Here is a 13,397-nt window from a genome sequence, read left to right as displayed (position 1 = left end):
TGGTGCTGTGGTGACGAGGCAGACGTCAGTGTTTGAGGGGAATAAATTGCTGATGTCTCCAGCTTTATGAATCATCTCGGGGTCAGATGATCTCAGTGGTTGTGTTAAGGACTTGTGGTTTCTGACAGGTCTGCGGCCATCGGGCTCCCCTCACCCTGAATATTCATGATGGGTCCTTGCTGGTTGCTCACTGGTTACAAAACCTGGACTTGCCAGAGCTGGGAAGCAGCAGAGTGACTCCAACTCCTGCTCCCCGTTTCACATTGGTGCCTGTCAGGAGTCACCACGTGCCATGGTTGGGGAGGGTTTCTAAGTGGCTCTGAGCCATTTTATCCTCTTTTACCAAAGGAAGAATTTCTCCACCTCTCCATGTTCCCCAGTCTGTCGGTGCCAGGCCTAGGAGGGACTTGGGGTGTTTTCATCTTTGGTTTTCCACGTGTTCTCCCAGTTCAGGGGAAGGCTGAGCACAGGACTTGTCAGCATCCTAGTGTTGGTGTCACCACAATCCCAGATGTCCCATCTCTACGGCCCCACCAAGAGCCACCCCACTTGGAAGCCCATGTCTGCCTCCTGCTGCAGAGCTGCTTGTGGCCTTACAACCACCACTTGGGTTTTGCCTATTTTTTTTTTTCAGAAGAAAGGCCAAAATGTGACTAAAGAAAGAGGCAAAGCAGTGGAGGAAGACTTTCCTCATTTGCCCCAGTGTTTTTGACTCACCTCAATGTTTTCCCAGTAGCAGCAGAGTGAGGAATTCATGGGATATTGCAGTTTTTGGTGGCAGCTGGGCACAGCCACCATTCCCATTGCTGCCTTTGGGTGGAAAGCAGTGACGTGAGCTTTGCCTGCAGGGTTTGGTGTATAGGAGGTGGATGAGATGGAGTGAGAATGGACTTCTGTGCTGGTGTTCCCATCCTTTGGGGATGAGCCCACCTCTAGGTCTGCAGCAGGGGTGGGTTGAGGTGCTTGAGGAATTGGTTTATGTTTTAGTACAAGCTCAGCCACAGTGTGTGTGTGTTCCTGGGAGACTCAACATATGCAGAGCAACTGAGGCAGCTGGGCTTATTTATCTTTTACTTTCCAGAAGAACACAATAAGGGTTGAACTCTGTTAGATTTATCTCCTGACATTTCCCTTCCAGCTGCAGCCTGTGCCCATCCCTCATCCCATCTCTTGCCTTCAGGTGGGAGGAGGCAGTGATGAAATGGGAAATGTTTTATTATTTCTCTCTTCTCTCCTCGCAGGTGTTTACAAAATATGGGAAATGCTACATGTTTAACTCAGGAGAAGAAGGAAGGCCTCTTCTTACCACAGTTAAGGGTGGGACAGGCAATGGACTGGAAATCATGCTGGACATACAGCAGGATGAATATTTGCCAATATGGGGTGAAACAGGTAAGACCTTCCTTTTGCTCCTGCAAGCGTGCACGTTCTGGGGGTTTGTTTGGAAGGACCATCCCAACCAATGTCTACAAACAGCTCTTGGAAGTGAGCCCACAAGCTGCTTTTCTTCTCAGTGTCTGTGGCTGCCAGTTGGGACCAGCGTGTCCAGTTAGCTGACCAGTGAGTGATGGACTTGGGTGCCTTGGTGCTGATGATTGGGAGGCCTAAAAGAAATATTATCACTTGTCCTGTGGTTGACAAGAGGTGTGGTGTCCCTTTGAGGTGCCCCAGCATATCCTTCTTCCCTAGAAAGACATTTTTGGAAAGCCATGTTCAAGGTGGCCCTCCAGCTGCTGTGTTCTCCTCTGGCTTGGAATTTGGGCACATTTGTTGCCTTTGTGGGGGTTGGAGCTGCTGGGTGGACCAAGGGCTGGGCTCATTGTGCTCAGAGCCTTTGGGATGGATGGCATCTCTCCCCTGACAAACAGGGCCCAGCAGCCCTCCAGCCCTGGTGTGGAGCAGGACAGAAGATGCTGACCAGAAAGGCTGGGACCAGGTGTCATCTCCCAGGTCTCCTGGGCTGGGACAGCATCAGGACATGGAAATGTTCCTCCTGCAAGGGCAGCTCAGCAGCTCCCACTGCCCCAACCATGCTGCCAGAGTGGGAGGTGCTGGTATCACTGGGAACAGCTTCTTTAACAAAGCCAGCCTCAAAAACAGAATCACAGAATCACAGAATGTCAATTGGAAGGGACCTCAAGGATCAGCTGGTCCAACAGCAAGCTGGAGGCTGGGGTGGCAAGGGACAGCACAGTGTGACAAGTGCCACCAAAGCCACCCCTTATCAGTTCCTCAGCAGTGCTGGCTGTGGTTCCATGAACCCCTGCTGACATTTGAAACAAAACATTAAAAAAAGGTTGGCACAATGCTTGGTTTCTCTGGCAGCTGCAAGGCAGAGGCTCCCGGGGGGAGTTTTTCAGGATGAGGTTGTGTTTGTTGGGGGGCATCAGGAGAGGAGCCAGGAGCACATCAGGCTGAGTGCTGTCATTGCTCCATCACCTTCTGCAAACAGACCCCCCCCTGAGCCCCTCTCAGGCTGCTCCACAGGGGCAGAGAGTTGCTCATGTTCGTTCAAACTTGAAATTTATTTGTGTGGTGTTTGGTTCTTAGACTTTAAACAGATTCCCATGGTCCTGTCCATCATTTCCAGCTGCAGAGGCTTTGCTAACGTGAGCTTTGCCTTCTGGTTTTTAGCTGGGACTCCAAGTCAGCCTGACCTGGCCTGGGTGAGGAGATGGGCTTTGGAGTCATCTTTTCTAACTTGGTGTGTTTGGTTGAAGTCTCATCCTTCTAAAGGCAAACCCAGCTGACAGTGCAGAGGGGCAGATGAGGGGTCACCTTGGGGAGCCCATAGGCAGCTGGCACAGCCACCCTCTGAGCTCTGTGTTCAGCAGCATTGGGGTTTGGACCCCTCTGAGGTTCCCCATGGAGGCACAAACCTTGTGTCTCCACTTGCTGGGCTTTGGATCCTGAGATTCCCCATGGAGACACAAATCTGTGTCTCCACCTTGCTGGGTTTTGGACCCCTGTGAGGTTCCCCATGGAGACACAGAGTTTGTGTCCCCATTTTCCCTTCAGGCTTGCTGTTTGGAGCTGCCTTTTGGAGGCACTTTAGGAGGGACCCATGCGGTGCCTTTAGAGCTTATTTTTCTCTATTGCTGAGATGCCAGGAAAAGTGGAGCAGCCTCAGCTGGGCAGAGCAGGCTCTGCTCACAGAGGAGGCAAAAAAAAGAAAGAGTCAAGTGGAAAAGTGAGCTGGGAGGACAAAGGATGAGGGAGGATGAAGCAGGTGTGATTCTTGCTGTCTGACAGGGAAGAATCCAGAGAGGGAAGCAGAGGGAGGAGGTTTCCAGTCTGGTACCTCCATGCCTGTGAGCATCACTCTCATCAGAGGTTTGGTGGGGATGGCAGCTTCTGCTCTGATTGTTTTCTTCAGACAGCTTGCAAGCCCTGCAGAGGTGTTGGAAACCTGCCCAAGGCTGTGGACTTGAAATCTGAAGGGGAAAAAAAACCAACCTCAAATGATTTCATTGTTTTTCCAAAATCTTGTGGCTTTTGGTGTCTTTGGAGTCCAGACTTCACTTCTGATGTTGTGTGGAAGGAAGCAGTGGGTCCCTTTGATTTTGAAGATGCCTCTGATGATATTCTGCCTCCCTGTGACCTCACCACTGCCAACCCCATGTGCATTTCACATGAATTTGTAGTCAGCTGGAGATTAGAGGCATTGGGAGAGATTTCATGTGACCTAGGACTGATGTGATGCTACAGGGATGGATCCTGCTGGGACAGTGAGGTCTCTGCCTGCCCACAAAATGCTGTAAGATTAAATAATGCTCTTGGTATGGTAGGAGAAGCTCCTGGATTCGTTGGAAGCAACTTTGGCCATGTTCTTACAGGTCCAGGTAGGACTGGTACTTGACTTTGAAGCTGGTAAAACATTAACCTTTGCTTGTCAACAAGAGACTCATTTATCCCCCAGGTTGGTACAAGCTGTCTGCAAGCTTTTGTTGAGCTCTCTGGACACTACCAGAATAAAAACATTAACTATAGTGGTTAATAGTTGCTGTTCCCATGGAAACAGTTAACTCAGCTCTTAGTAGGTAAGTGAAGGAGTTGATGATTTCCAAATATTTGCATAATAATGTAAATGTGTTTGGAATTAAATCTTCTCAGCTGCTGCCACTGGGACTGCTCAGACTTGGCTCTTTGTCAGGGGCAGGCAGCTCCTAGCAGGGATCCCAACCTGTGGAGAGGGATGGGAGTGGATGTGGGATGAGATCTTCCCATTGCAGTGCCAAAGCCACCTGTGGGTGAGGTCCAGCCGTGGGGATGTGTCCAGGAGCTGAGGTTTTGGTTCCCAGTTACTGAATGTTGATGATCACCCGAGCTCTTCCCTTCACTCTTTAATTCTTTAGATGTTTCTGCAGATGGGTATTGCTGCTCCATCCTCCCAGGAGCCATCCTGAGCCCAGCAGCTGCTTTCTTGTTGCCTCTTTGGCAATGATTTTTATGTAGTTGAGTTACTTGGCCTTTTTTCTCTGGTTTCCAACTTCTGCAGCATCCCTTGGATGTGGCTGCTCGATACATTCCCTTTCCCAGTTGTTTGTCCCATGTTCATCCAAGTTTTCTGGGGCTATCTGGAGTTGTCCCCACTGAGCTGCCATCTCAGACATGATGTTGCACCCCACAAACCAACCTCCATCCCTCCAGGGAGGTCTTCACAGAGAACAACAGCCACTTCTCTGCCCATCCTGGTGGCCTTGGCTCATGCTTCTTGCAAGGATGTGTCCTGTGGGAAACAACCCCCAGAGAGCCCTCCAGCCCCAGATCACTGCCTCTCCATCCCAACCACGGCCAGGAAAACCCCTTGGGACCTTTCCTCCTGAATCCCTGTGTCCCTCAGACCCTTGTTGACAAGAACAGCTGAAATTCTGATGGATGCAGGGATGGTTTTCATCAGTGCCAGATTCACACTGTGGCATCTGGGTCTGCATTGAGTCCCCGGGCTGCTTTGCTTTTTGCTGTGGCTTTGGAGTCACCACAAGGCTCTTCCCCTCCATGAACAGAGCTGCCACATGGACTCCAACTCCTGAGGATGTTTCTTTCTGGAACTGCCCTTTGCAATGCAAATAAGAGAAGGGAAGTTCATAGCTGGGGTTGGGGCTGCTTCAGGAGCTGCTGCCACCGTCTCACGTCAGCACAGGCTGTGTAAGGCAAAAAGTGATTTAATTGTTACTAACTTGGCAAACAAAATGAGGTGGATTTTCCAGGCAAAAAAGACCTTTCCTGAGTATCTGTTAATATCTTGGGAAGCTGAAATATCTTGTCTAACAAGTTGTTTGTAATAGAGAAATATACCTTCAGCTCAAGTGTCTGCATATGGGAGCCCATTACTTGAACATGTTAAATTTATGTGCAGTCTAATTTTGGAGTAACGAGCATATGCAGACTGCTTCAGTCTTGGTTTTCAAGTGCAGAGAAAGGGGTATTTTGACTGTGTCTGGATGTCATGGTATCTGGCAGCCTTGCCATCTTTGGGTGTGCAAAAATATTGTGTCAGGACTGTCAAAATCATGAGATGCGTGGAAAAAAAACCTGAGGATAAAAAGACAAAGAAATGAAAGTCTCTGTGTATTGAATTTTGCACTTTGCACCTCCTAGAATTTCTGCTTTCTAGAATTTTACTTTAACTACGAAGGTTCCAGAAATGAAAAGAATAGGAAACTTGTGGCTAAAGTCTTCACATCACCCATGGGCTTTAAAGAAGGCCTTAAATATTCCTGGCAGGAATCATGATGCAAAGAAACCCTCCCAGTCCTGCACGGGGCAAAAATACAGGATGGAAATAATTCATACCAGGGAAAAAACTTTTTCCAGTAATTGAGGGGGAAACAGGAAGCCCCAGACTTGGGATAGCTTCACTGGAAGCTGCAGTCAGCTGTACACATGGTGGGGAGTCTCCTAGAATTCCTGGTGATGTCTTCAGATCACAGGATGAGGCACTGGGAGTGGTGGGGACAGTGGCAGAAATCTCAGAATCCCAGACTGGGTTGGGTGGGAAGGGAGCTCAAAGCCCCCCCAGTGCCCCCCCTGCCATGGGCAGGGACACCTCCCACCAGCCCAGGGGGCTCCAAGCCCCATCCAACCTTCAACACTGCCAGGGATGGGGCAGCCACAGCTTCTGGGGGCAACCTGGGCACCCAGGGGCTCAGCACCCTCACCCCAAACAATTTCTCCCTCCCTCCCTCCCTGCCCAAGATCTCCTCTCCATCTCCCCTCTTGCAGCTGCAAACCCTTCCCCCTCATCCCATCCCTCCAGGCCCTTGTCCCAAGTCCCTCCCCAGCTTTCCTGGAGCCCCTTCAGGCACTGGAAGGTGCTCTAAGGTCTCCCCATGGGATCCTTCTCTTCTCCAGCCTCAACACCCCCAATTCTCCCCCTGGCTCCAGAGCTGCTCCAGCCCTCCCAGCAGCTCCAGGGCCTCCTCTGGAATGGCTCCAGCAGCTCCGTGTCCTTCTGCTGCCCACGAGGAAGTTGGAATTCACCCAAGGTTCACCACCACATCCATGCCTGGCATCCATGTCCTGCTGAGGGACGTCCCAGGGAGAGGCAGAGCCAGACCCCGCTCTCAGCACCTCCCCATCCCCGTGGTCACACAGAGCCCTCCCACATCCCACTGTGGGGCTGCTCACAATCAAATATTAGTAAAAGAAACTCTTAGTTTCTGATGGTGACTGATTGGGAAGGGGATGTGCTTTGGGTATAATCTGCCTGGAGTGGGCCAGGGGGTGTATGTTGACCCAGTATTGGAGTGCAGTAAATTGGAAATCACTTCAGGCAACAGGGATGCAAAGAAGAAAGAGAAATGGAGAGTTCTGCCTTTGGGTTCCTGGAACCCTTGGATCAAAAGGAACATTTCAGACCAATGGCCAGAGTAACACTGCCTGGTCAGGGGAAAAAAAGGGGGGATGCAAAACATACTAAAAATTGCACTAAGAAGCAGCATGAAATCTATGAAGCTGGAGGCTTCAGTCTCCTTAGGAGTCTGGCACGTGGTGTCATGAGCTGCAGGTATTTAATTTAGTGACAAACATGGGCTACAGGCAAGGGTTTTGATCAGGTCACCCAGAGGAAGATCTCAACCCCCTGAGAGGAGGTTGGAGCCAGGGGGGGTCGGGCTCTGCTCCCAAGGAACAAGGGATGGGACAAGAGGAACTTTTGGCACAACTCAAGTGGTGCCAGGGGAGGTTTAGGTTGGAGCTTGGGGACAATTTCTCCCTGGAAAGGGTTGTCAGGGCCTGGCCCAGGCTGCCCAGGGCAGGGCTGGAGTCCCCATCATCCCTGGAGGGGTTTCAGAGCCTGGAGATGTGGGGATGAGGGACATGGGGCAGGGGTGGCCTTGGCAGGGATGGGGGAAGGCTTGGACTGGATGGGCTCAAAGCTCTTTTCCAATCAAAAATCAGTTCTGTGATTCTGTCTCACCCCTGTTCCCTTCCATATCCAACTTATCTGGATTGCAATTTATTTGTGCTCCCCAGTAGGGATTTTTCACACTATTTCAGAGGGTGGGCACCAACAAAAGGGTGGATGCACTGGAAGAAACATCTGGTGGTTGCTGGTGGAACAGGAAAAGCCATTGGGGTGTGGTGGGAGCTCAGGACCCAACCTCTGCTGTGCCTGAGGTGCTGGGTGCTCACCCTGCTGTCCCTGCTGGGGAAACTGAGGCATTAATCTAAACGAGCCAGAGGTGCAGGTGGTTTCAAGGGCACTGAAATTTCCATGATGCTGCTTTTCCTCCTCACTAAAGCCACCTTAATTCCGCTGATCTCCTTCCATTTCCTAATTGAGTTCAGATAAATTGAATTAATGTGGCTTTAATTTTGATCTGGGGTCCTCACGCAAGCCCTGGTGGTGTAGAACTTAGTTTGGGTTTTTTTGCAGCTCCTGGAGGTTCTGTTTGGTTCCTCTTTGAGTTTCTAAAATGGATAAAAGTGGTGATGGTGCCATCCCTGCTGGGAGGAGCAGCAGTTCCCAGCTGGCCCTGACCTTCCCAGGCCTGCATCTCCCCAGGGATGCTGGGGGGGGGATGCTGGGGGGACCTCATTCCAACACAGGCATGAGCCTTGCTTCGTGCACAGCTTTGGGTAGGTTGGGTTTTAGAGCAAGGATGTCTCAGGTTGGTTTTTTTTCCTGGTGAAAACCAGTTTTATCTGGGCTGTGGTGAGGCATCTCCTGCCTGGTTTGGGTTTGAGGCTCTGTGTGAGCATCTCCAGGGCATGCCTGAAGTTTAGGATCCTCCAGGCCTCAATTAGAAGGAATTTGCAGCACAAACAGTCCACATTCAATCATTATAACAAGCCCCAAGGTGATGCTTTTGGTTCAAGCTCACCAGAGCTCTGGTAACTCCTGGGATGCTGCAGTGGGAAGGACTTGGGGGGGCACAGGGGGGACCCTGGGCAGGTGCAGGTGGCTGGAGACCCACACTGCCAACCCTGAACATTCAGTGTGCAAGAATTTACTGATGCAGGCCCATGTTTAGAGTGTTTCTGTGGTTTCTTTGATTATTTTTATTTTATTTTATTATTTAATTTTCTCTCCCCCTGCCCTCTAAGATTTCATGCCAGGCAGAGCAGACTGAACAAGCCCTGGCTCTGCTGAGCATTGCTCCTGCTGGTTTTACTGCAAGGATTTGGACACAAGGAGGGGCTCAGATGTCCCCTCCTCTGTCCCCAAAGCCTCCCCAGCTCTGCCTCTCCAGCCATGCATTAAGAAGCCCAAGCCCTGGAGCATTTGGTTTGCCAGCTGTGGAGATGCACAAAGCATTTACTGTCATTTACTTGTGCATATTAATGTGATAAGTGGTAATTCTTACCCCAGGCCTCCTTTTGCTTGCAAAAGATGTGAATTCAAGGGGTGGAGGGGGCAGCTTGGCCTCCCCCAGCTGGGAGCTGCAAACCCACTGGGCTTCTGGTATGGTCTGAGGGGCTGGTATGGATTTCCACCCTGGGCAATCAGCTGCAGGCTTGGAGCTGATGATGGGAAGTGCAGAGTTTGGGAAATAAGAAAGAAAGGGGAAAAAAAAAAAGAAAAAAAAAAAAAAAAAGGCACTGGTTTGTGCATCTGCTTCATTGACAGCTTGTGGAGTTTGAGGTGGAATAATTTAAATGGATGATTTAGTGGGGTAGGGCTGATGGTTGGACTTGCTGATCTTGAAGGACCTTTCCAACCATGATGACTCTAAGGTTCTAATTAGAATTAATGTAAAATACATCTCTAAATATAGAAGCATGGAATGAGCTGGCTTGGAAGGGACATTGAAGATCACCCAGTTCTAACCCCCTGCCATGAGCAGAGATACTTCCCACCAGACCAGGTTTCTCCAACCTGGCCTTGAAATCTATAAAATAAGAAACGAGCTGGGCTGGGCAGGAGTGATGGGGAGCAGCTGGGATGGCTTGCACAGGACTATCACATCCACATGTTCAGCAGAGCTTTGCCCATGTTTTAAAATGGAAAATATTTTCTGAAAAGCCTGTGTGTTAGTGCTGACTCCAGGGCTCCTCGGGAGCTTTTGTAATTTCTTTTCCATGACAAGGATGCTGGGAGCAGTTGCCCCCCCCCCCCCCCATGTGCAGACACCACTGCCTTAGGGCAGCTTTTTTGGCAGATGAAACTCTTGGTTGCCCTGGAAAGGTTGGTTCTCAGTTTCATTTAGCAATAAAAAAAAAAAATAAAAAAAGGAAATGGAAAAAAAAAATTAAAAGAAGAAGAAGGACAGGCAGGGCAAGGTTTGTACCTCGCCCTCTCCAGCACTTTTCAGCTTGGAGCATTCTCCCCAATGGATTTAAGAAACTGGGAATGAAATGCTGCTCCCTCTGGCCCAGGGAGAGACCCAAAAGGCTTTTATATTAATCACTAAGTGGTGATGGTTTAAGATGGAGAAAATGGTCCTGAATTCATCTGGGAACTCGGGGAGCTGGGGGGGGGATTCCTCTGTGTGGTGTTTAAGTGCAGAACTTGGGGTGACACCGTGGTCACAGAAGAAGGGGTCCTGAATTACAAACTTTCCCCCCTCATTTTCTTCAGCTGATCTGTTATTAGGACCTGCTGAACAAGACACACCAGAATCTTCACTGCTGCTTTCTTCATGGTTTTTAGGGGATGTGGTGGCTCTGCCGTGCTCTCAGTTGGATTTCAGGAGCACGGGATCCCCAGAAAGGCACCAAATCCAAATGTGTGCATGTCAGGACAGCCCCAAAGCCACAAACCCCAGATCAGAGAATCACCAAATCATAGCCCAGCTGCCACCCCCACCCCACCGTGTCCCCCAAACCAGGTCCTGAGGTGCCACATCTGTGCCAGCTCCTTGGGAAGCCCCAGGGGCACTCGAGGTGCTCAGAGCCCTGCACAGACACCTCTGGGCCAGGAGTATTTTAGGTGACAACCCAGAGCAAGAGCCCAAAAAAGCCCCAAGAGGAAGAGTGAACTGGGATGTAATTTGTTGTGTGACATCAAACTCCTGCTGAGAGAGCCAAATGATCCTCACTGCTTCTGTCCCTTTCTGCAGAACATCCCGGGCATAAATCTCCTCTTGCTTAAAGCTCAGCTATGAAATGGTACCCAGAGCCAGGGTGAACACTGCTGTATCTGAAGGTTCATTACCAGGCAGCAACAATTAGCCAAAGCAATAGAAAAAAAACCCCAAACCCCACTGACCCAGGGGCTGATTCATTGTTCTGAACATCCAAAGAGATAAATGGGACTTATAAACCAGCAGCTGCCTTGAGAATAAATAACACCAAGGGGCTGTAGCCAGAAGAATTTGATGCTTTTTTTTTTTAATTATTTTCACTAGGAAAGGCTGGTGTTGGATCAACTCATCAAAGGCAGTTTGACCTTTTGGAGGCTGGATGGTGTCATCCAAAGGGAAGCATAAAATGTGCTGCATCTTGGACCTTTTCCTAATGAGAGCACGAATCCCTTCAATTAGCCAGGTTTCCTGGGGAGAAAAGGTCAATGTTATTTCCACCTTCCACCAAGCCCCTGACAACCAGAGGATCCACAAAATTAGGCTGCCACTAAAAATTAATTAGGTTTGCCCCAGTGCACTCATCAATAGCTCTGAAGAGAAGAGAGGAACTCAAAGGTTACCTGGGGCTTGGTGTCTGGGCTGGGTCATTATGGTTGTCACATAACTGAGAGACTCCTGCTCGTTGTGAAGTCCTCTGCAGGGCCTCCTGATGTTCTCCTGGAGCTAAAGGAGAGCCAGCACACTCATTGAAAAAGCAAATCTTTTCTCTTGTGTGATGTAGCTGGGGCTGCTGTTTCCATGCAGCCAAGCAGGGGCTGGCCCAGGTTTGGGTGGCCCCAAGGATTGGTGGTGAGTGTCCAACATGGGAATGAAAGGACTTGATGGAGGGGGGAATTTCAGCTTGGTGTCAAAATCAAAGGGTTGGTTGTTTTTAATAAATAAGGGGAAATGTTCATTTGTAGGCAATTTTTAAGCTTTTGGATTTCTGGGCCCAAAAGAGGTGGGGGTTTTAGCCATTGAGAACATCTCAACAGCCTTGGCAGTTGGCAAGTGAACAGGAGCCTGAAACTCATGGGCTTTCTGCAAGGGCTTTTGCTCCCTGAGCAGTGTGGGGGAGTCAGTAACATCCCTGGGTTTTGGTCACCAAACCCTCTGGTCCCCAGGGTGAGCTTGATGCTGAGGTTCTGACCTGTCAGCTCATCTCAGGGGACTTTCAGCCCTCCCAGTGCCATCAGCACCTCATGCAACATCCTCAAGGTCCAGTTTGTTCTGGTTTGGCAGTTAAGCAACCAGAATGAGAAATAAAAGAAAGGAAAATCACACAGCTGGGCTGCTGCAGGGATCTCCAGAATTGCCCCTCTGCACTTGTGAGACCCCCAGCTCAGGAACTGCAGCCAGGTCTGGTGTCCCCAGCAGAAAAAAGGAGAGAGATCTGTTGGAAGGAGCCCAGAGGATGATCCAGGGGCTGGGATTGTTCATCCTGGAGAAGAGAAGACTCCAGGGGGACCTCAGAGCTGCCCCCCAATCCCTGAAGGAACCTCCAGGAGGTGGCAGAGGGACTTTGCATCAGAGAGTCCAGGGACAGGAGAAGGGGAAAGGGATTGAAACTGCAGGAGAAGAGGCTCAGAGTGGATCTGAGGAAGAAGTTGTTCAGCAGGAGGGTGCTGAGCCTCTGGAACAGATTGCCCAGAGAAGCTGTGGCTGCCCCCTCCCTTGAGGTGTTCAGGGCCAGGTTGGATGAGGCTCTGAGCAGCCTGGGCTGGATGAGAGGTGTCCCTGGGCATGGCAGGGGGATGGAGGGGATGACCTCTGAGCTCCCTCCCAACCTCACCCACTCCATGGTTCTCATCTCCTTTCCCAGCCCCCCGTCCCCTCTACAGACACCGATGTGCAGAGGGCTTAAAACATTGCTGGGAAAGTGGCTCCTGTTCCTCTGCTTCTCCTGGGAGCTGTGTAAGCTACTGTGACAGCAAAGTTTTTTCTTCCCTAGGCTTGGTATTAGCAAGCCCAGACTGCCCCAGTCAGGTAGGGTTGTTGGACTGAAGGCTTAAAATATCTGTCAGGGACTTCATGAGAAAAACCTCTAAGGGATGGAGATGCTGCAAAAGGCTTTTGTTAAAAAAAATCTAAAAAAAAAACCAAAAAAAAAAAAAACAAACCAAAAAACAAAATCAGGAAATGTTCAGCAAAACTAAAGGAAGGAAAACTAACTAGAAGCTGGCTTTAGGAATTGTGGCAAAGAGAAATTTTGGGGGAAATGTGGAGCTAAGGCACCCCGAGTCAAGGGCCCTGTGTCCCAATGTCCCCTCCTGCAGCTTCCATTTGGGTTTTTGTGGCTCCTCTGGAAAGTTAAATGCCTCAAGGTGAAATAAGTGAGTTTGAAACAGTGAGAATTGGGAAAGAAACATGAGGAGAAGTCTGGCAGGGCCAGTGGTGTGGTGATGAGGTCTGGGAGCTGCAGCCTCTGCTGTCCCAGGAGCTGCAAAGGTGGCTGCAAACATCTGATTTTTCTTGCTCTTTTTTTTTTTTTTTTTTTTCTCTGAGCACTGGGAGTGAGGTGTGGGTGACTCTGGTGAGGGTTTGGGATGCTCTCTGGTTTTATGTGAGGATAATCCAAGTCATGACCCACCACTTCTGGTCTTAACTCTTCCCTGAGTTTCTTCATTTCCCTCCTGGAAGACAAAAAGCTCAGCACATATTAATCCATCTCCCGGAGGTACCAGGAGATTTGGTGGCTAGGAAGAGCTTTGAAGATAAAAGTCTTTTGCAAGCACTAATTAAATCTAATTGCATTAATCTCTTTGGTGCAGGGATCATCATTTTGCTCCAACTTTTTCCAGGCAGCAGTGACAGGGCCTCTGGCTGACATTTGGAGACCTCCCGAGTGCTTCCTAAGGCAGATTGAGAATCACAGGATGGTTTGGGTTG

The 13,397-nt window shown here is 49.9% G+C and overlaps 1 protein-coding gene across 3 annotated transcripts in view; it reads left to right on the top strand.

Annotated features, from left to right (window-relative positions):
- The window catches only part of LOC139788327 (acid-sensing ion channel 2-like), a 489,262-nt gene that overhangs the window by 444,691 nt on the left and 31,174 nt on the right, over positions 1 to 13,397 (top strand). For all 3 annotated transcript variants that reach the window (XR_011722843.1, XM_071728222.1, XM_071728221.1), the window contains one exon: positions 1,242 to 1,392. Coding sequence is in view for 2 of the 3 variants with exons in the window: in XM_071728222.1 (XP_071584323.1) it covers positions 1,242 to 1,392 (151 nt within the window). In the remaining variant the exon portion in view is untranslated. The remainder of the gene's footprint in view (positions 1 to 1,241; positions 1,393 to 13,397) is intronic.

This window comes from Heliangelus exortis, chromosome 29 (genome assembly GCF_036169615.1).
Source record: "Heliangelus exortis chromosome 29, bHelExo1.hap1, whole genome shotgun sequence".
NCBI lineage: Eukaryota > Metazoa > Chordata > Aves > Apodiformes > Trochilidae > Heliangelus > Heliangelus exortis.
This window is presented reverse-complemented; position numbering and strand designations above follow the sequence as displayed.